The following is a 23,685-nucleotide window of genomic DNA, read 5'->3' as shown; positions in this document are numbered from 1 at the left end:
CAAAAAGGAAATTGCTCATCTGCTTAGACTAATTTTTCCAATTTTTTCGTCACATTTCATTTTCCCGCCACTGTGGCGGGCTACAACTGCCTCGTTTTCAAGAAAACTAGACTCCAGTTCACTTGATCCCAGACAACGGGGATCACGTGATTGACTTTTGGTGATGACGTTTCCAAACTTCCCTCGGAAGAAGAAGATGGCGGATACAGTAGTGGATCAGAAGGACATCGCCGCTGTCTTCAAACGTTTAAAAACACTCCCCGATAACAAGGTAAAGAGTATATTTCTTGAAAACTATTTCTAGTTTTGTCACGCAGTTGACGTTTGACTCTTTGACTGTGTTTTAGACTTGCTTTGATTGCGGGCATAACAATCCAACGTGGGCATCAGTAACTTTCGGGGTATTTCTTTGCATTGATTGTTCGGCCGTTCATCGATCTCTTGGTGTTCATTTAACCTTCATCAGGTAAGACAGAGAGTCCCTTCATTCGCGTTTTATAAGTTGTGTCGTTTTATTCTTACTGGGGAACACCAAACGGTAAGCTAGCGCTTGATTAGCTTTTGGTGTTGCAATTCCAGGGTTGGCGTTCTAATTCATCCTTTATTATTAAACAAGTTTTTTTTTTAAATTTAAGCTTAATAATTTTTGCGAATTTTGATCATTCGATGAAACGTTAACTCGTTGAATATGCTAACGTGTCTTTTGCCTTGTGTTGATTTTTACATGTAAAAGATCAACTCAGTTGGATACAAATTGGACATGGCTACAGCTAAGAGCAATGCAAGTTGGCGGCAACGCGAAAGCGGTAAGACTTTTCTCTCGCTTAATTTAACCCGTGAAATTACCCTTAAATTTTCTTCCCAAACATTGAAGGGAACAGATTAAGACCAAAGGTTTAAGGATTACCTTACCCTTCTTTATTCGATTGTATTCCTGTCACGCTAATAATGATGAACAAGAAGCGTTAATCGAATAGCATACTGTCTTCTTTATAAAGCTTTAAAATCTGGTCTTGCTCGGGAAAAAAACCCGAATTTGTCACCATCTGTGCCGTTTTTGCTCTTTTTGTGAAGTCAGCCGGTTGATTTATTTCTTGTCTTAATTTATTCTTAACCTCAAACGACCTGTTGACCACTTGAATTTTTTATATATTAAGTTTTCTTGATTACATGACCAACTACTGGTATGTAACATTCTGAGGTAGATTTAATAATCTGTACCTCTAATGCATCTACTTTTATAATGTCCAGCACTCAGCAAACCCATGTGGCCTCTAGTGGTTTTAATAAGTACTTACATCTGACAAGAAGCATTGGCTTCTTCACTCAGAGAAGTTGGCTATTTTTTTCCCTGAATTGAAGTAATTAAATTTCAAACCTAAGATTGAACTAATTAACCTGCCATTACTTACATTAAAAATAGACAGATTTTTACATGTATGTATTGTATTGTACTAGTGCATCGCAGGCCTACCCCCACAAGTATGTGAGTGAGAGAACTCAGAGGCTTTGAATCAGTGTCTTTTGGATCCACAGTGGAGTATTCTAACCACTACACCACTGCGCTTTACTTAAAAGACAGGCTCGTATCCATGCACAGTTTTGATCATTAAAACCTCTCAAAACAAAACTAAAAATAAACAAATACATGCAGGGACATTTCCTCCTCCATGCACTTCTAGTTTTTTTTAGTATACCCTGAACATTGATATTGAGCCAAGAATTACATGTACTTCATTTTATCAATTAATGTTCCCAATTAATTAATGAGCTCTTGCTTTCAAGCCCCACCACTGGTGATTCATGTAACCTCCCTTTTCATTCCTTAGAATGCCTTCTTTAGGCAACATAACCTTTCAACTGAGGATTCAAGTGCCAAATACAGAAGGTACAGTGTTTTATCCATCATTAATTTTCATTTGTTTTCAGCAACTCTGTTTCTGTCATATGTGTACATTATTAATGGCATTTACGTGTACGATGTACATGTATAAGCAAGATATCTTTATTGGTAGCTATCCTTGGGAACCACGTCATGTAAATACAATTTTATCAGAATTGGTCAATTCAAGGCTGTCATAAATTTTAACAAGATAATTCAGCAGTATGTATTAATTGTCAATAAATTACAGGGCTCGAAATTGCGACCAATACAGTCGCATTTGCGACTAAATTTTTCCCTTTGCGACCAAAATATCTGGAGAAGTCGTAAATTTGCGACTTGTTGTCACCTTCGCTCTTTCGAAACAAAAGGGTTAGCAGTTGCCACTTTGCTGCTACTTTTGCTAAAATAAATAAATAAATGACAGAATTATTTTGTTTCAGGCTGTGAATTTTTTCTGAAGATAGTGTAATTGTAGAGTAATTTAGCAGCAATGTTAAGTATTGTGGGCTCGTATTTTTTCGCTAAACCGCTGACAACACAATGCAGCGCGGCGATTTTGCGACTAAAATTTGCGAAATTGCGACTAAATTTTTGTATCTTGTGGCAAAATGTGACTGCATTTTTTCGTGAATTTCAACCCCTGAATTATTCTTGGTCTCTTCTTTTGTTGTTCAATAGCCGTGTAGCACAAATGTACAGAGAGAAGCTAGCCACCTTAGCGGCAAAAGCTTTCCAGCAGTATGGAACACAGGTACATGTGTTGCTTCACTGTATTACTTGTATGTGCATAAAAAGGTGATTGCAGAGACCTGCATCTTACTTTGGCTCAACATGATTACAGCTGTATCTTATTAAACATTCCTTTACCTTATTAAGCATGTGTAATTTTGTAAGATAGCAAAAAATAATGTTCAATGTACAGAGCTCTGTTTAATAACCAGTACATAATGCTCTTTGAAGAAAATATTTATGATGACTTATTTAGGCACAACCTTTTTAAAAATCATCAGCATTCCCGTAGCAACATGGCCTCAGGGAATCTGTAAGGGTTGCTGTAGGATCAATACAAGTTTTTTTTAGCGACAGCATACATGTACATATTGATGAAGCGACCAGATGTCTTAGTCTCTGATATTCAGGTATCACTGTATAGCAAGGCTGTTTCTTTAGACTTTGCACATCTAAAATGTTATTCCTTGTCAGCTAAGCAGATTTTAAGATTTTGGCACAAAGTATAAAAGAATAGTAATGATTATTATTAGTGGTAGTGGCCGTGGTAGGGATAGTGGTAGTGGTTGTGGTAGTCGTTGTTGAGTGTGCTTTGATCATACAGCCGAAGAATAATTATCTCCGAAGCAATCGCACAGAATGGTGTTGTTTCTTGTGATTTTTTCCCAATTTCAGCAACCGTATTTGAAAGCGGGCTAAACTTGCTCGGTTTTCTGCGTTACTCCCGCACAACATTCTCTGAGAAACTTTGGCAGACTTTTCTTTTATTCGTATTCCCAGCTGTGTTTGTGCTATTAGTCTATCGAGGAATCAGTCAAGCGACCAGCTCATTAAATTCTCGATTCCTTTGACTTGATTCTCGACTCGATTCTCCATTGTCATTCCTTGATCGTTGCGAGAATCGAGGATTCAGGATCAAATCGAGAATCAAGACTCGAAAGAGACTGTCACCTTACTTTTGCACGGTACTATCAAGGATTGTAAACAGTCTTTGACACTATTGGACCGGCGTGGTAATTCAAGTATACTCCGTAGGCTTCTAATCAAGATCGTGATCCCCCGACAATTTACATGTAGCTCCTACAGTATAGCTTGTAAGTGAAAGTTACTTCCGTAGTATTTTGAGAGAGAAAAGTCTTTGGAACTACATGTATTCTGTACGACTGTGGAGGAGATAATTAATCTTCGGCCGTATGATCGAAGCATACTCGAGAATCACGGACTGTTAACAGTCTTTGAAAAACTACATGTATACACCAAAGTGGCATTTCAATGTTTACATTGGAAATTTACATTCGATTCACGATAAAATCCATCTGGCTGTAAAGCCTTTTAATCCACGACATACGATTTTAGTTTAGTAGAGAGAACTCACAGGAACGATAGCTGCTACAGTATCTCATTTTTGTTTTAAACAGTTCCTGTTGTTATTTAATCGAGGAGTAAAGCTTTCACGAAAGTTGAATCGAATATGAATAATTGACAGTGTTTCGCGTCTGTGATTTTGCAAGAATCGAGTGTCAAGGATTCAGTTTGATTTCGGGTGAATCGAGTCTCGATCCTTGACTTTTGCACGGTACCTGTGGTAGTGGTAGTGATGGTAGTAGTAGAGAAAATATTAGATTTTCCTTGTGTTGAAAAAGTGATCCTCTTCTTCTTTTCAATCATAGTTACATTTAGATGTCCATGGACCTCACACTCCTAACTCTCCTGATCACAAGGAACATGACTTCTTCAAGGAAGTAGAAAGTCAGTCTTCCTCTCAAACTGTCTTGATACCAACAAATGGGAAGAATAGCTATGGAAATGGTATGTTTAAAGAGAGTAATAGAGAATTATCTATTGTAAAAATCACAGCTGCAAAAGAGCAGTGCCTACATTTTATGCATGTACTGATTCTCCCCCCCCCCCCCCCCTCCATTCAAATTCTCCTACACATAGATCTTTTCTTTATCATCAGATTCTATGAGTCAAATACATTGTAGATACATGTACATGTACATGTACATGTACACAGTACATACAGCATACAGGTCAGCATAAAGTTTCATCTTTGTTCTTACATGTACAGGTAATGATCTTGGCAAAACCTTGGAAGGTTTGAGCGTGTCTCCACCAAAGCATCAGGGTAAATACAGTTGTCAAAATCGTGTCTTTTTGTAACAGTTAATGAAAGTAATAATTTTTATTAGCTTCAATTTTTATAAGGAGTTTGTTTCTTTCACAACCCGACAGAGTCTCGTGTACCCACGATAGGAACAAGGAAACCTGTTGCTGCGAAGAAGAAAGGGGTGAGTTTAATTGAAATATTATGATAAAATGTTTCTTTTTTTCAGTCTCCAAGTTTTGGTTTTCTTCTGTACTGTATGTTTGTTTGAAAATCAGTCGAAGTTCCTAAAGTGGGTCCATAATTACATGTTATTTTGTTACTGCATAAGAGCATCAACTTTCGCACATCATCTGGGAGCCTTTTGGGTAGGGAATGTACATTGTACAATGTATCTCCAACTTTTCTGCACAGGTCATGAGTCAAAATTAATCACCTCCATCTGAACAAAGGCGACTGTGGGTCTTTGTCTGTATTGTGTACACTAAAACGGTCATTAATAATAATAATCTTAAAGTCTCCAGTAATTCAAAAAGACTTGTTTTTTCAAGTCATAATTATTATTTCTAGTCATATATAATTATTTTCTTCTCCTGTTCTGTTACACATGTACATCTACATGTACAATGTAGTTTAATTATTGTCCTTTCCACTCATAAGCTGTTATGCAAATTAAATTAAATATAATGAATGTTTTCTGCAATTATATAAATTTTTGTTTTAATTATTAAACACTGAAAAATCAGCTTTTTTTTCTTGGTTTTTCAATAATTTTTAGAGGGGGTATTTTGGTGGGTTTTGTGTGATTTAGGGGTGGGTTGATCTAAAAAGGAAGTTTCCAGGGATTAGCTGCTCTCTTTAAAATAAATGTAACCCACTCTCTTTCACAAATTTCACCAAACAGGCCAATGATATCTACATGTACTTGTACATGTACCTACATGTAGTTTCTGGACTGGAATGAGCAGAAAATGAAAGGCAGTGTGCGAGGAATCTTTCTTGCACTAATTACTTTCCACATGAGTCGCAATAACATGCTTTTTCTGCTCTTGAAAGCAAAAATTAATAAGGTCCATCATGTTTGTGCCATTTTTTGTACTGTGGTTAACAAATTGACTCCTGGGGGTTCCTCCATTGACGATTAAAATTTTCTGGTGTTAGACAGAGTAAAATACTAAGTATGGCTGGTTTAGGGGTGAATGGGTTAATTTCCTAATTAAGTTTTTCATTGCAAATGCTCCAAAACCACGTTTTAATGGTGTCTTTTGTATGGTGATCTTACAGCTTGGAGCAAAGAAGGGTGGGCTTGGTGCTACAAAGGTATGAATAGTAATAAAAGGCAATAATTAGGTTATACCGTAACTTCATTGTGGCAAAAAATTGGAAAAAAGAGCCCAGCTTGATGGGACTGTGCCCAAGCAGTGTCGTCACAATAGCTGTGGTACTTTTCAGAATCAGTTACATTGTACCAGAGACCCACAAGGGTTGAAACGTGTAACAGCCCCTTGTGTGCTTGGAAACAAGCTTCTGAATATTCGATTTGCTAAGTACCATATTTGGAACAACAAGAGCGAGGGGTTTCCAAATATGGTACTTAGCAATGAAACATTCAACCAATCAGTTCGCACTGAATATTCGGAAGCTGTGAACGCGCGTTGCACGTTTCAACCCTTACGGGTTTCTGATTGTACTTTATGAACATTTTAATTAATCTCTCCTCTTTAGGAAAATAATTTACTTCTAAATGAAATGAACCCAAACTATGTACCAGGAGGATGCTTACAATAATAATAATAATAATAATATTATTATTATTATTATTATTATTATTATTATTATTATTATTATTATTATTATTATTATTATTAACTTCTTACTAACCAAGCACGAGGGCCGTACTGGGGAATATTGGCCCGAGGTCTTGGCAGTACGGACCGAGCGCAGCGAGGTCTGTACAAGAACGACCAAGGGCCAATATTCCCCAGTACGGCTTGAGCCAGCTCGGTTAGTAAGTAGTTTATTATATGGCTTTTTAATTACCTTTTGCTTTGTCTTTGCAAGCCCGTAATCGGCCCGTGGGCATTACAGAAGAATAATGCCCTACAATTCAGTCACAATTAGCCAATCAGAGCGCGCCTTATATCACTACAAACACAAGCCATATAATAAAGCAGAATAATGAGAACCAAAAACAATCATTCTGGAAAACATTTTGATCAATACCAACAATTTTCGTTGAAATAGGAGCAACCAAAATTAATGACTTACATGTAAGACTGGTTACAAGTATAGGTAGTTGGATAAGAGTTTATCTGTTTCCGGGTAATTCCACGGTAATTGAGACATACACTTGTAAAAATTAGCATTCACTTAAAGGACAGTATAACTGTATATCTAGACTCATTATAAGATAGATTGTTATGAAATTGTACTTTTTGGTTGTCAGTGGAATGATTTCATGGCATAAATTATCATTAATTAATCAATTCAGCCTGTTTGGCTGTCACAGAGGGGACATGCACAAATGACCATGGGAAATCTATCTTGAGAGGAAATCTAGTAAAAACTGTCAGGACATTTACTTATTTACTTAGACTGTTTAAGTTAATGATTTCTCCCTGATTTTGTCTGAAGAAAGAGATCAAAGCCTATGTCCAAAATTGAATTGTCCCCTCTGTGACAAAAATAGGGATAAAAATTATTATCTCTTCAAAGCAATAGGTAATAATTGTACAAAATTCCGTTAACAGTTGAAGTATGGGCTGACAAACTTACAAGGTGTGGAGGAGTTCTTCTATTTCTCTTTTCTTAGGATAGGTGTGAAAACTTTCAATGTCACGGAGGGGATCTTTTTGTCACAGAGGGGACTTTGTGTCACAGAGGGGACTGTTCTGTCACAGAGGGGACATTTTTTGTGAACAAAAAATTGTCATGGAGGGGATCTTTTTGTCACAGAGGGGACTTTTTTAACACGGAACGGACTTTACTGTCCAGAACGGACATATATTTCTTGGAGGAAGAATTATTATTTTGAAAGAGAAATTACTGCTATTGAAGATAAACTGTTTTAATCATCCATAATGTCCTCACATAAAGAACAATAATACTTAACTTAGCCAAAATGTGCAGTTAATCAGTGTAAATATTGGATTTATTAAGTTCTCATGAATTATTCGTAATAAAGAGCAGTTGTTGAGCACTTCAAAATGAGTTCAAGCAAAGAGAGGACAAAGAAATACTGTACAGGGAAAGACTGAAGGAAAATGAAGAAAAGTATGAGGTGGTTAAAAAGAAGGACGGAGAAAGAAAGAAAAAGGATTATTTGAAGAAGAAAGCCAATCAGCCTTAAGTTTTGAGAGCCAAGGAAAGAGAGAAGAAAAGAAGGCAAAGGAAAAAAAATAGCAGACTTGATCAAGAAAACAGGCAAAACTTGTAGTCATGTAAGCCCTCAGACGTTTGGAAAAGCACTCAGTAGAGCAAAGAAGCACCTGCTAAAATGCCCTGAAAGAAAAGTGCAAGTGTTAGCAACGATTGTCCAAGAAAACGGAAGGCGGTCGTTGATTTGTGTGACAACAACTTTAAGCGAAGAAAAGAGTACAGCAAGGACAGAAAGAAAAGATGTGATGCTGTCACTGATGATGAGATACAACAGGTGCAGAATTTCTATTTAAGAGAGGACATCAGCAGAATGCTTCCAGGGAAGAAAGATTATGTGTCTGTCAAACTAGTTGATGGTAAAAGGGAACACAGGCAAAAGAGGTTGCTATTGTTTAAAATTGGAGAAGTGCATGAGCTTTTCAAGGAAGAAAGCAATGTTCAGATTGGCAAATCCAAGTTTGCAGAACTCCGGCCACCCCATGGCAGGTCATACCATCATCTGCATTTGACCATGAAGTATGCATTTGTAAGTATCATGGAGTTCTGGTAGGGAGGTATTACGCAGTCGACTATGTAACCACCTTCTATTTTGGAAGAGTGATTTCTGTAGCAGAAAGCTTTGTTGAAGTTAAATTCTTGCACAGCAAAGGCTCCACCACCTATGACTGGCCAAGAACTGATGATGTGGACAGGGTACACTGTAGTTGCATTTTTTATGGTCCTGTCTTACTTGTGGGCAATCACCCTTTTACTATTTCAACTCAGCGTGAGGTTGAGAAAGTGCACCTTTTCATTAGAAAGCAGCACAAACTTTAAGCAGTGCATGCTAATAAAGAAACTTGGACGAGTGGTAACATGAAACTCTGAAAAATATGCTGGAAGTAATCTTGTACAAAATTTTATCACATTAGCCATTGCTAGTAAAACTACACCATTCATACAAGTCATGTTTGTAAACAACATGGAAGATCTGCATAGGTCCATAAGTTTATATTCTACTAGCATGGTAAAATGTACACTGACATTTGCTTTCATAGAACAGTGTACATCATATACAATTGACTGTATTGCAAGTTATGTTCAGAAGTTGTTCTTGCCTTTTTTGATGTACGGCACTTTCATTCAATGAACAACTTACATTCAAAATCATCTTACATGATTGTACTGGTAGTTACATCTGTACATGCATAAACGAGGTCAATACTTTCAGGAAAAAAAATTATCACCTCAATTCTGTGTTCAGTCATTGTTGAGAGAGAGACACTTAAATTATTGATGTATCTGAGCTGTTTGTATTTTCAGATTATACAAGACTTTATAAGACTTCATGGAAGTTGCAGATTGGAAAGTGTCTTGTTTTTGTTAGGACAAGGTCTTAATGAGCCTTTTACAGTACAGTGTTGTCTTTTTCAATTGCCTAGCTTGTTAGAACCTAATATTTCTAAATAAAATAAAACAAAAATAATCAGAAAGTGACCCTGTTTGAGAAGGAATGCATTATTAAAAGAATGTGCAACATTTTTACAGATACATGTATATATAATACACCTCAAGAAGGTTTTGGTTATAACACCAGACAAGTCTAGTATCATTGTTTTACTTAAACACTTTGCTACAGAGAAGATTGCAGGGTGGCTATTAATGACCGCTATCTATTAGACAAGAGGTACCCTCCATGACAGTCCCCTCTGTGACAATAACCGTGATCATTCATTATGATCTGTGCTGTATCAGAGAGCAAGAATGTCTTTTCCATCAATGCAGTTTAATTGTTGATTAACATAAAAATCAAATGTGCACTTAAGTGTTGTTGCTGCCGGTTTACATTCACAGGATTTTTAGCCTAGTTTTTAAATTTCAATTTTCTTTGGTTTTCTGGTCCCCTCCGTGACAGATTGAATAAAGGACTAAATCTTGCCAGATGTGACAGAAATAATTTTGAAAGGATTTGATAAAGAAGAGTCATCAGTTATTTAATCATTACAAGTCCACAGTGAACTAAACTAAATTTGGCAAAAGGAGCTATTTATGGTATTGTTTTCTGAGATGTCCCCTCCGTGGCATGCAAAATATTGTGGAATTACCCTTCCACAAACGTTTCACTTAAATGGTTCTATGAACGGAATGACAAAGAAGTACAAATTGTGGTTTAATCAAGTGAACTAGTTCCAATCCTGAATGAGTGAGATGCAGAAATCTCACAATGAACAATTATGAATAACAAGAACTCTCCAGTAGTTTTTTTTTTTGTTACAAAATACTACTACTGCTGCTGCTGCTGCTGCTACTACTACTACTACTAAAATGTAATAATGATAATAGTCATCAGTTAATATTTTCTTGAAGGTCAATACAAACTTTAGTGAGCTTGAATCAAGAGCCCAGCAGATGGACAAAGACAAGGAAAAGGTGGCCCTTATGATTGCTAAAGAAGCTGAAGCGGAACTCATTTCTCCAAACCTGGCTTACAATCCTGTCAACTTCAAGAAAGAGGAGGACAAATTGCGGCACTCTGATCCCAAGAAGGCAGCTCAACTGGAGCGCTTGGGCATGGGTGCAGTCAGTAGCAAGAGAGGTGCCAGTAAACCAGGCAGGGGACACTCAGCATCTGCTGGTATGGCAACAGTAGAGCAAGTCAAGCCAACGAAGACCCAACCATCCTTTGCTGATAAGCTTAGAGTATCCTCACACTCTAATATGGATTTCTTTGATAGGTAAATTTTTAATTCAGACATTCACTAACTTGCACATAAACATGTACTAAGATTTACCAACCAAAATTGGATTTTTTACAATGGGAGTTTTTCAATGGTCTACATCCCGTAGCTGACCTGCCCCCCTCCCCCCTTTTTAAAACTTAGTTAAGTTCTTTTTTAGCACCCCTCCGATGCCCATCTCAAAATAAAATCAATGAATGAAATTAGTGTTAGAACAAAGCCACTCTATTGGGTAGACTAGTGTGTACCTTACAAAATTAATGTTTTGAGTGACTTGGGAATATTTAACACTTGGACTTACCGGTAATAATGTCTGACTTGTTTTATTTGAATCTATTTTATTTTCTTTCTAGTTATGGCATGGATAGTACAAGTTTTACTGAGCCATCTCCCATGTGAGTGACTGGAATGATCATACATTTATCTTTTGTTCAGCAGAAAATGAGAACAGTTTAAAGTTACATGTACTGCCTTTTGTTCAGTCAGTAACCTGATAAAGTTAGAGACAATCCTGTATAAAAAAAAAACAGCTGTACAGTTTAAAAAGAAAAAAACACATTTAGAAATTTGGCAAAGTCTGGTGGACATGCAGCTTGAACTTGATGTCTTTTACCATCAGAGAAAAAGTACGCCTTCAGAAGATAATAAAATTATTTGCAATAATAATAAAATTATTAATGGTACATGTACTGTACAAGTGACTTTAACTGTTTTTGTTTAGGTATGACAGCCCATTTGGATCAAGCTCGTGGGGAAGAGACAAAGACAGGTACACTATAAATTATACTGGTGTATAATAATGTTGCGTTAATTTTTTTTTTCTATTTTCAAACCAGTTCAGTTTTGATTTTTCTTTGTCTCATATTAATCATACATGTAATCTGAAACAAAGGAAAATCAAATTTGAACTGGTTTGAAAAGTTTTGAAATTGGAAATAACGAGATTTGAACCACGTTATACTGTAAAATTGTGACCTCAATATTGCCCAAGGTGTCCAAGAACTACTTGTTAGGTTTTTTGTTTTTTTGTCAATGTTCAGCATTGCATTGATGTGGACTGGCATTACTGTACATGTAACGTTTCCTTTCTGGAATGATCCTGGTAAGGTTAATAAGAGTTGGTGTTGAGTATGCTCTCGGAAGGAACTATCATAATATAAACCCTCCATGGGAAAACAGTGAATGAGGTGATCGCATGGCACGATCTTATCGCACGGTACTGTCTTGTTTAACGTGCTTAGCATGCGCATATGCAAGAAAAAAACAAAAGAAATGGAGTAGCACATTTGTGCCATTTGTTAACGGCCTTTGTGTTTTAAGACGCAAGTTTAACACGGTAAATTTCTTTGTCCTTGACACGGTAGCTCTGTGCCATTTCACACATGGTTTGGTCATTAACCCAAAGCAGAGTAGTTTACTGCTGTGTATTATAAACAAGATGAACATTTGTCATTTTTAACTGAACTCTGTTATAGACTGCCGGTAGAAGTGCAATCACAACAAACAAGGTGTTGTCACCTTGGTCAAGTGAGACTGTTCGCAAGCTTCAAAAGGATCTAACCATCGCTCACTTAGACAGCTACATGTATTAAACTAAGAGATGACTTAGCCATTAATGAAACTTCACTAATGGTGAAATATTTAAGCTGAATGACCAATAGTAAATTTCACGAGCGGCAAAATACCCTTTCTTATGATTATCGTAAACTAACTAAGTAAGGGACGACGTCACCATTTAATAATGAAACTTCAGTAACGGTGAAATAGTTCAGTTTGACCAATATTCTGATTGTCGTAGAGGCGAATAAAGTACCCCATGGCTTGACTTTTGCGTGAGGTTGTCTCCGATTTCGCTGTCCTTTTCAAGGCTATAAAAAGCCTACTTTGGCCACTCTAGAACGATGTTGGATAACTATCGAATGGTGTGGAATTACATTTGATTTCGATTATGCTTTCCTCAATATTCCTTTGGCCGGTGTTGGATCCTTTGTGCTTGCGTGACTTCCTTGGTGGAATATTGCGTAGTGGTCAATACAACGGTCGTGTTGACGAGGCTGTTCTTTTTAGTGTCCGTCATTTCCTTTGTTCCAGTGGTTTTCTTTCTGCCCTTACTTGTAAGTGATTTTAAAAAAGCTTTTGCTGCAAAGATTTTATTGATGTGGGCTCGACGTAATTATTAACGCTATTTTACTGCAAGGATTTATCATGAAAAACCGATATCACAAGCAGTTTAATTCATGCGGCATGGGCTCGATAGAATTGTAAGGTTCAGTGTGTTACAAGTTGGCACGGTAAGCGGTCAGCAAAGCTCATCGGACGCTCTTTTGTCTTTAGCATGAGTAAAAAACAAAGGCTTCAATTTTAATGAGGAAGGCTACATGCACGTGCACTAACAAGCAGCTAACGTGATCAGCCACGCTGCTTTTGTTTCAACATGCTAACGTGCCATGCGTATGCGTCCACCTTATTCACTGTTTTCCCGTGGAGGGTCACATATTATTATAATAGTTAAGAAAAATACTTGGAAAACCATAATATTATTCTAGGGTGTTATGCCCATGAGCGAAATCTGGAATGTGCTAATACACCACCTTACAACTTTTTTATACACCTACCATGCAAAGTACTGTTTGGACGTACTGTCTGTGTACACCTACCATGTAAAATACAGTTGTGTAGCAGAACTGAACTATTACCCTGTACTAGAATTATTAGTTTCATTGAAACTAGGAGCACTTACCATTTGAATGGAATGATTGATTAAATTTCGGTCTACTGTAGGACCTTCCTAAGAATGTGAGCTGTTCCAAGCTAGCAAACTTGTTTTCTGGGTCGTTTTGAAAGATACAAACCATTCCAATAAATTATTGCATGATGTACATGTACATGAAGGCCACATTAATTCTGTGCCAGACCCAATGAACTGCTGTTGCTACTCTGTTGTGTCTGCCTTTATAAATTATTCTGTCTTTACCATGTTTCTGCATTCATTCACCAGATGTACATGTACAGTATAATAATTATTTATCATTGCAACCTGGTCTTTATTTCAGTACATACTTGACTTTGATGCTACCGGTTGTTTGTCAATTTTTCTTTTGTGTAGGTGTAGTGTAGTGCATTTTTGTACTACTGTATGTGCCAGCCAACTCTTAGAACTATTATACCGCGCACCGGTGGCTCAGTTGGTTGAGCACCGGGCTGCCATGTGGGAGGTGGTGAGTTCGACTCCGGCCGGACCAACGCTCAGGGTCTTAAAATAACTGAGGAGAAAGTGCTGCCTTTGTAATTACATCCGCAAATGGTTAGACTTTCAAGTCTTCTCGCATAAGGACTATAAACTGTAGGCCCCGTCTCACAAATAACTTCCATGTTCATTAGTTTCCTGTGGGACGTTAAAGAACCCCCACACTATTCGAGAAGAGTAGGGGATGAAGTTTCCGGTGTTGTGGCTGTCCTTTGTGAGTACATGTATATGGGTGGGTGGGTATAGCAGGTCCACATCAGCTAAATAGCTGCCAAAACTTCAACCTGCTCAAACAAATAAATAAATAAATAACAAACAAACAAACAATCTGCCTCACATTTGCCTGTGCATGGCCTTCTCTTACCATCTGTCAAGTCCTTTTGATTCCTGTTTACAGCTGTAGCTTTCGACTCCTTTGCTTGCACATCCCTTTTCTCTGTCACATGCAGTTTCCGGTTTCACTGTCCTCATGATGTCGTTGCCTTTCTGTCTATGGATTTGTAGGGATTTCTTACATTCTCTTTGATTAACCTACAGCCACTTTACAGTTGACCTCGGATGAAGGCTACCATACGTGTACATTGTTAGCAACTAACAGCTCTTTCGGGTCCTTGGCAATGTATTAAGTGACTCGGACCATGCATCAATAGCCTTAATAGTGTATCATCGTCATCATCATCATAATCTCAGTTATCATCTTAACGTAACAAAATGGTCCTCTTACCCTAAACATCAAGCTATTACACGTACTTGTAAACTCATGTGTCTAGAGTCTTTCTTATAAAGGTAAAGTCACTTTATTTAACATCAGTACATGTAGTTCCTTCAGCTACATGTACGAGGCTGGTATCAATGGAAGCCGACGGTGTGCCCTTTACCCCCCACCCTCTGTTGGTTCTCCGCTTCACAGGTATTGTATTTAAAGCTATAGCAACGTGGATCGGAGGAAAGTCAAATCAGACTTTGAAGTCACTGAGGATCGAAGTGGGGACCTCTTGCTATGAAAGCCGTGTGCTAACCAACTGAGCTACGCCTGCTCCTGCTTATGATAATTATTAGTTGTTCCCAACAAGCAGGTTTGCTGAAGTGATGTGCCATCAGCTAAACCTATTTTTACTACTAACGTCTTGAAATTTTTACAGTACTTGCATGTATTGTCCCAAGTGCCCCAATGAAAATAGGACGATGGTTCATCATCGTCATTGTAGATTACTACATGTAGTGCTTAGCTATGTAACCTAGATAATTAAAAGTAATAAAACAATCAATATTATTGTTTCTGTTTATGTCAAAAGGGATGAAATTAGCTCATTTTCGAGTGAGAGGAGATCCAGTCGTGAAGAGAGGTAACGTCATGAATTTTAACACTTCAGTGGAGTACTGGTAGTTAGTTTTGCTGAGATTAAATTAATAAAAATTGTGTTTAATACAAGCAATGTGCATTTATATTTCTAACTTTAGTAGCCGTTTTGTGTTACAAAAATTATTAATGAAGTGTTCATGTCCTCTCTTTTAGGTCTAACAGGAAAAGAGACCCTGAGCCTGTGGATACAGGTACAGTCTAGTTTATTGATCTTGGTAAATTATAAACTTAGAGAACGCTATGTTTTTTTTTTTTTTCAATAGGGAGCTTAAGCAGGCGCCTTTTTGAGATGCGGACGTCAACCGGAAGTGAGCTGTTTTCCCTTCTAACTTGTCTTCACACAATCACATTTAATTGTCAAGTTACTCATCTCCATTAGAGATGATTGGTGCAAAAATCTGGGAGACTCCACTGTCCTAGCACTCGGAATGTTCTCTTTCAGTTGCAGTCTGCGTCTCAGAAACGTAAAATTTTGAAGTTTAGGTGCTTGGAAATGCTATTTCAGCATTTTTTTGGACTTAAGAAAACAGTGAAAATTAAGGGTACATTTACCATTTTTTTATGTTTTTTGCCATTCTTTAACTACTTTGGTGGTGATTGCTCTATAGAGGAAGAATGCAATGAAACAAAAACTGTAAGTTTTCAGTCTAGCGATTCATGCATAAATCACGATTTTGAGGAACTGAAATCACAGAAATTCTGAGGTTTTTAATCCAATACTCAGTCTATGGGAAAAGTAATGAAAAGGCACTTAGCCTGAGATCCAGTGCAATGAAGATGCCCCAGGCATTCTGTGAGCCTTCGTTCACTTCAGTCTTGTGTGGATAGGCAAACAGGTTAAAACAGTTGAAATGCATCTTTACGTTGACTTGGAAAGCTGAGGAGGATTTATTACACATCATTTTTTTCTTGAATTTCTTAAGTTTTAAATTTTTGTTTCAAGCAGCAAATTGAGACGAAAGTAACCGGCCAATGATTAGTAAGTTGGCGGGTATTTCGTCCAGCTACCGGCCCTTTTTGACAGCCCTGCTAACAAGAATAAATTTTGAATTTTTGCCTTATTGGTCTGTAGGCCATTAACCCATCGACTCCTGAATAACCCCCTCCCCACCGCCCCTTTCCGGCAAAATAATGATGAATAAAATTGTTTTGCATTACCCAGAGTAAAGTCTCACTCCTAAGAGTCAACAGGTTTTTAAGAGGCCACTTTATAGTTTGAAGGGGGTAGTTTCTAAAAAAACTAACAAGGTTAGTGATGCGGCCGATGAAGAAGAGCAAGGCTGGGAGACAGGGAGTACACTTGACTATTTACAGCTTTATCATGTGAAGTGTGAGGTTATACATGTAATACATAAAAACGAGGCCACCATTAACATCCTTCTCTCTGTAAAAGGACAGGTATCTTAGCTTAAGTGTGAAAAGTTGTATTTATTTTAAAAAAAAAACCAAGATCTGTGGCGCTTTGTCAAGGATGGAGTTTTTGCCATGTTCACACTTTAAGATTGGTGTTCTTTCTATAGTTTGACACTCTACCTGTAAGTTGATTTGACTGCTGTCTGGTACAGTACATGTAACTGGTTGGTAGACTTCACAGAGAAGAAGTGTGTGTCATATTTTATGTAATTATTTGACTGCTTCAATCAGGTGAAGCACAACGGAAATTTGGAAATGCAAAGAGTATTTCTTCAGCTCAGTTCCATGGCCACCTAGATCAGGTAAGTCAAGTACATTGTGAAATTAATGGGTTAAGCGCATGAATTCACCAGAACTGATTGATATTATTTTATAATGGCTGCCAATTCCAGAAATTCACCAAAACCATGGGAAGCATGATTACTAGTTTGTTAGATATTTTTGGGAATAATTAATTTGATTCACAATAACTTTATTTGAAATCATACTGTACATGTACTTGTGCAACCGGTTTGATCTTGCTAAAGAAGTAGGTCCATCAACTCTTGAATATTTAGTGCAATAGTTAACATGAGTTGAGCCTATTTTCAGGCACAGTTTTTTAGTACTGTGCTTGCTTCCATCTTGGGACACAGTTTAAATAGCATTACATGTATTTGTAATTATTTTTGGGACAACAGGAAGAGTTTGAAATCAAAGCCCGATTGGATCGCTATCAAGGTTCCACTGGTCTGTCAAGTGCAGATCTCTTTGGCAGTGATGATAGAACATCAAAATCAGGTGAGAAGTGCTTGTGTGTTTGGAATGATGCCAGTATGATGCAAAGCATTCTCATGAAAACATTAGGTCCCTTGGCAAAAGTTTAATGGGAACTGTTACAAAATTTGACAAACTAGCAATTTATGACGCACACTAATTAAACGTCACCCTGAATGATATTAAAGCCAATTTTAAGATGGTGAATACCATGATCACTAAATTCATATGCATTTCACCAGCAAAGCATGAAAATATTTTGCTGCAATATTGATTCTAATATGACCACAAGTAAACAGACACAGTAAATTAATAAGGATCGTTACACAAGGTGTTATTCTTTGAAAACTGGTCGGAGCTGCCAGAGTAATAATGTGTTCAGCTTCTACAGTTACTACAGTAAGTGGCCTAAAGTTCTAGTACAGGAAGTAAAACCAAGGCAGAAGAAAGGGAACTTTTATGTTCCACGTGTCAATCAATAACGTTGATGTTTTATTTTGTGATCTTGTTTGTAGGTGCTTCTGGAGGCTTTTCAACTGCTGATCTTTCACAGTTAAAAGATGGAATGGCAAGAGTAACTGGAAGGGTCAGTAAAAGTCACTATAAACATTAATTTTGTTACCCTGGTCCCATAGGTTTTTCTTGAGCTGTGAGAGAGCTGCAAAGACAAGTCGCGCGAAGCGGCGAGAAGGGAAAAACCTCTGGTTACATGTACCTTGGACTTGAATCTCACTTTCATGCAGATACCAGGGTCACGATCTGACCCTCAGGCTCGGATTGGTTGATATTTTTACAAACACGCAAATCAATAATGATTGGTTCCTTTGATTGGTAATATATCAAGGGGATGCATGATTGCTAAGTTGTCATTGGTCCCTTTTGAAGTATCAATTTGATGCATTTGACAGCTGGCATGTGCATGAAAGTGATGTTTAAGTCCAAGGTAACCAGAGGCTTTTCTCTTCTCGCGGCTTTGCGACTGGTCTTGCTGCTTCGCAGCTCTCTCACAGCTCAAGAAAAATCTCTGGGGTATAATTTTGGTGATTTGATTTAATTAACCCATTGACACCTTTAACGCCCTAGGACACCTCTAGTTGATGAGTAAAATCGTCTGGCGTAAAACAGAGTAAAATCTGTTTAGTCTCACTCCTAGAGGTTAAGGACGGTGCCTACTATTGTTACTGCGCATACGTTCTGCGCATCTCCAGGTACTCGGATTTCCTATCGCCGATGCTTACTAATACAGAGATATTATTGCGTGGTTTAAAACTATCCGGAGAAAGTAGATCTTAGTAAGTACTCTTGGTATCCAAAAAGGAAATTCTGGGTAGCCATGCATTTTTGAGAGATCATTAAGCTTCAGTTTTAGAAAGAACGCCATACATTGCTTTGTATTTTACAGCTTTTTACAAATATTATTCATTAATTGTCTTTGAAAAATGCGTGGTTACGCCCAATTTTCTTTTTGGATTTCAATAACACTTGTTAAGATCTACGTTTCCTGCATAATCACACCCCGGGGCAAAAATATCTTTAATTAGTAGGCACCGCCCTTAATGGGTAACAGTGTACATACATATACCTGTACCACATCTCATTCTTGATTCCTGTACACTGTAAAGATTGTTTGTAAATTGTTTGTTGTGGAATTTAAAAAGGTTTTTAAAACTCAGTTGAAGTTGGCATGTTCTTAGATTACTATGTAATAATGGCTTCTGTCTTCCCAAGGAGCGGAAGTCCTGCATTTTTGACTTTAACAAATGTGTTGGTGCTGATGTGGCAATTGGGACGAATAATTGACTTGACAGGGATTTCCTTATGACCTTTAGCTGTGAAAACAAAACAAGGTTTCATGAATTCCATTTGTCAGTCAGATTGAGGTCATCAAATCTTATTTTGTATAAATTTTCTTTTTCTTGAACATTTTAGTTGTCAAGCATGGCTTCAGGAGTCATAGGAACATTACAGGTAGCTTCATTTTCTTGTGTAAATTTTAAAGCAAATTTTGTCCAAGATTGATGCTAATGAAGGTGTTTATATGACGGGCTATGAAATTGCTTAATATCCGTGTGAAATATAATTCGTGAACAATGCCTGCCCTTATTGAAGTGTACGTAAACTCATTTGTCTTTCAAATTAAATGATTTTATGTCGCAGTACAATTCAACTACAGTGTAATCGTGTTCTCTCTTTTGGTTTTGCAGAATCGCTACAGTGGATCTAGTTGAAGATTTCATTTGCCTTAGAATAGTATCATTAATAACTAGGAAAATCACCTTTTAAATTGGCTCGTTGTAAGAGGCATTGTCCAAAGGAAAGGAGAGGAACACACTGCTTAAGCAGTGATTTGCCAGGTCACCAAGTTACTATTTATTCATTTTACGTAAATTTAATTTTTGTGGGGATATTGATCGGGCCTGTCATGTGATTAACTGTCATGGTTTTTTTAACCGAATGAAAGGAAATCATTTTAATGCAACTGAAATTTAATTTGCAAAGGATTAATTTTGGAACACTAACATGGCTTGCATTTCTTTGTGTTGGGTCGTCATGTTACTACGCTTTATTCTTGGATAAGAACATGGAAAAGATGTTCTGAAAATTGCCAAGTGGCCAAAATAATGTTACTTACATGGCATATGGTAGCAATAAATTATTGCTAACAGGGAAGTCGTTTCAAGAATCCCATAAATAATAAATGTTACGGCAATTAATATATTCCGTTATTATTGTTAACGGCATCATCATCATCATCATCAGTATTCTTCTTCTTGTTTTATGTTATTCTAGAACTTACTGTAGTTTCAGTTTTCCCTGCTAGTAATAATTTAGGGCGCGTTCGATTGACCCTATTCCGGAATAGGAATACGCGGAGTGATGATTTAAAACACTATGTGTGGCGTTTTGCAGCAACAAGGATAATAAAGCTATGTTTAAAATAGCATTTTAGCAGATGTTTGACAATGTTAATATGAATCTCCGCAAAAGCGAAGGATTTCTAACTTCTATTCTATGTATTCCTATTCCGGAATACGGTCAATAGAACGCGCCCTTATATTATGAAAAAAAAATCTCTCTTCTGATTGGCTGAGAGAAATGCAGTTTTCAAGGAACAGTGCTAGAATGCAAAAAGAAGTACCAAACCAAGAATTCTGATTGGTCAGTGATCAAACAAAGTCACAGATACAGTAGCCAATCAAATTTAGAACTTGCGTGGTAAGCTTGCGTTGCTTCTGCGTAACGACGATAAGCTATCTCCATTTTTTATGTATATTATTAATACGTAATCACGTGATTTTTCTCGTGTAGTTTAAAAGTAAATGAGCATTCGTAATTTGTTTTTCAAATACTACAAATTTGTGGTCTTTGGAAAAAGTGCTTGTGCTTGTTTATTCCAACTTTCACTCGAAATCATGTGATTACCTTTACTTATATTTTAGCAAGAAAAGTGTCTTGTGAATTAAATTAAGGGTGCATTCTTACTTGTTCTCAAGTTGGGGTAAATGATACAGTTGCCATTGCTTCCCTTTTTATGCCACTTTGAATATTATATATATTTTGGAATAACTTCATGCTCCTAATTCCAAACGGAAATAGAATTTATCTAAATCACCGCCAGCGTCAGGATGTTCTCTTTCGGTTCCCCTTAATGGTGTTGTTTTATTCAATTTTCATGTCTCAAACTGTTCGCTGTTTGGGGCTTTAAACTTAAGAAAAGGGAAAAAAAACATTGCAGAGAGTTCACCATATAAATAAGAATTGTAAAATTGTAGTTAGCGGGGGCCAGAATTTTTAATTGTAATTTCAGAAAAGGGAATAAGCAATTTGATTTGTGTGGTTTGATTTGAGGGAAGAGAGAGAAAGAGAGAGAGAGAGAGATAGAGAGAAAGAAGGTTGGTCAGGATTTTTTTTGGTAAAATGATGCATTTTGATGGTACAAAGATTGTTGGAAGTTCAGTAGTACGGAGAGAAAAATGGGCATCTGCTGGGCTACTACGTGGTTCTTTGTGATACCTTTTAACAAAAAAAACTTTAGCAGAATTAACTATTGGAGGGTATTGTGTGAAGTGCTAGTTTTCTACCCATGTAAACCATGTGAGCGTTAACCCTACTAATGGAATTGGACCCACACAAGGACAGAGAAAAACTCTGACCAGGGTGGGAATTGAAGCCACGACCCTCGGGTTAGATCACCGCTGCTCTACCGACTCAGCTACAAGGTCACACGGGAGCAGGTCGTGGAAATTTAAGATGTCAATATAACCCTTCCCGGTACTTTGCAGAAGTTTTATATTGTCTTTCTTTTGTTTTGTTTTTTGGTGTCGTTCAGTTTTGCTTTGACGGCAATAGATCGATTCGGCTAACTCAATGTTGTATCCAATTCAAATCCTTTGGAATAAAACGTTTTGTTCCAAGTATTTCCATATCATTTAAATGTGAATGCTTCATTATTACACAAATGCAACACACAAAGAACCTTAACACCGAGAGATTTGAATTGCGTACAACACTGAGTTAGCGGAATCGGAGTAAAATCAAACTACACTCTGGCCAATCACAGCGCATGCGGACGACGCCTGTCATCAAGGAAAGCAAGCACGTGCATCCGTCACGAAGCGTGGGAAAGTGCTGCTTTCTTCTGATTGGCTGAGAGTGAAGCAAAAATGTTTAAACCAATCATTACGAATAGAAGATGCAAAACATACCATTTTCACGGTTAGATTTGCGTTTTCATACGAACCGGAGTGGTTAACTGACTCTGTTAATCGATCATTCTGGGAGAAAGAAAGAAACACGTTAAGTCTTTTTACTAGTTTTGCCATAATGAGCAAGTTATAAATCAAATTAGAAGTATCTCATAGTAGTTAGACCCGTGTAAAGATGTTGTGGAAATCTCGGGGTTGAACAAGTGTCTTTCTTTCGTATTCGTGAGAACAATAAACGTAATATTCAAAGCAAGGCGCACTGTATGACTGGTTGTTGCAATACGAGCATGAGTTAAGACTGATAGAGCGAGTTTCAATCGAGTGTCGTAAAACCAAAACCAAAGTAATTACTTTGGCTAATCAAAAAGGACGGACACAATCCAGTAAACCAATCAAAACTGTAAGTAATTACTCGTAGCCGACACAAAGCGCGGGAAAATGTGCACGCGCAAGCCACGATTGGTTGCTTTAGTTTCACTTCTGATTGGTCTTAAAAATGGCGCGAGAACTTTGAACCAATCACTGAGTGAAGTAATGCAAAAGCAATTCCCTAATGACTTTCGACACTCAATTGAAAACCGCTCTATCGGATGGGCAAACGAACAGCAATTACATTTGCGTTACTTTTGAAATGTGTGTTCTTTGATACAGAATCAAACGTGGCATTTCCCAAAAGAAACGTCCCCCCTTTTTAACGCTGAACGCGTGGGGAATTTCATCGTGTTAAGAAAAATTTGTTCGACCTCCCCTTCCCTTCTCCGAAATACACGATCCCTCGGTTAATCATTTATTTGCTAAAATATACCTTAAATTTTTTCTCTATTCTGATTGGCTAAGATAAGTGCTTTTTCCAGGTAACACAGTGCAGGAAATAAGTAACTTCAGCGCAAAAAAGAGGTAACAAACCAAGCTTTCTGATTGGTCAATGATGAAAGAAAGTCGCAGGTGGCCAACCAAATGCGAGCCCCGGTGGCGCAAATTTTTCTTGATACGCGTGCGTTTCTTCAAATTAATTTTGATAATGTAATCTAATCAATTACGATAATCTAACGTCAAGAACGGGGCAGAGAGGAATAGAATGAAACTAAATTTAACCAAAACCTGGGAAATGATAGTGCTAGGACGAAGTTCAAAACCATAACTGTCTATTGTACAGGAAATTGAACTAAAAGTAGGTTGGAATTACTTGGTATAACATTCCATCGAAACATTGCAGAATAATCCATCGGAACGGAACCTTCATTTTGACAACTTTTTGGCAAAAGCCACTAATCGATTATACATTTTACGAGTCTGCATGTGCGCGCTAGCACGTGTCAACCCTCTGTTGAAACGCGGTTCTGGACTTTATGCAGAGTTTGCGAATTTTCGACCAGTTAGCAAT

General features: G+C 37.4%; 1 protein-coding gene across 1 annotated transcript; it reads left to right on the top strand.

The window, feature by feature from the left end:
- Positions 1–163: 163 nt before the first annotated feature.
- On the top strand, positions 164–22,552 carry LOC138040883 (ADP-ribosylation factor GTPase-activating protein 2-like). The gene is made up of 19 exons (XM_068886590.1): positions 164–271; positions 348–466; positions 734–806; positions 1,830–1,888; positions 2,564–2,636; positions 4,285–4,423; positions 4,686–4,742; positions 4,850–4,905; positions 6,006–6,041; positions 10,446–10,813; positions 11,170–11,211; positions 11,538–11,585; positions 15,359–15,409; positions 15,580–15,617; positions 17,071–17,141; positions 17,520–17,619; positions 18,111–18,181; positions 19,525–19,563; positions 19,800–22,552. Exons 1-19 carry the CDS (start codon positions 164–166, stop codon positions 19,821–19,823), a joined length of 1,572 nt encoding a protein of 523 aa, XP_068742691.1. The 3' UTR covers positions 19,824–22,552.
- The last annotated feature ends 1,133 nt before the right edge of the window (positions 22,553–23,685 follow it).

The sequence above is a fragment of the Montipora capricornis genome, chromosome 3 (genome assembly GCF_036669925.1).
Source record: "Montipora capricornis isolate CH-2021 chromosome 3, ASM3666992v2, whole genome shotgun sequence".
NCBI lineage: Eukaryota > Metazoa > Cnidaria > Anthozoa > Scleractinia > Acroporidae > Montipora > Montipora capricornis.
Note: the sequence above shows the minus strand (reverse complement) of the source record. Positions and strands in the feature narration are given on the sequence as shown.

What these genes read in the sequence shown, in the direction of transcription:
- LOC138040883 (XM_068886590.1), top strand. Translation starts at nt 164, where the DNA reads ATGACGTTTCCAAACTTCCCTCGGAAGAAGAAGATGGCGGATACAGTA. An exon ending in GTTCATTTAACCTTCATCAG is followed by an intron (nt 467 to 733) that starts GTAAGACAGAGA and finishes TACATGTAAAAG; the next exon opens with ATCAACTCAGTTGGATACAA. An exon ending in GAAGAATAGCTATGGAAATG is followed by an intron (nt 4,424 to 4,685) that starts GTATGTTTAAAG and finishes TTACATGTACAG; the next exon opens with GTAATGATCTTGGCAAAACC.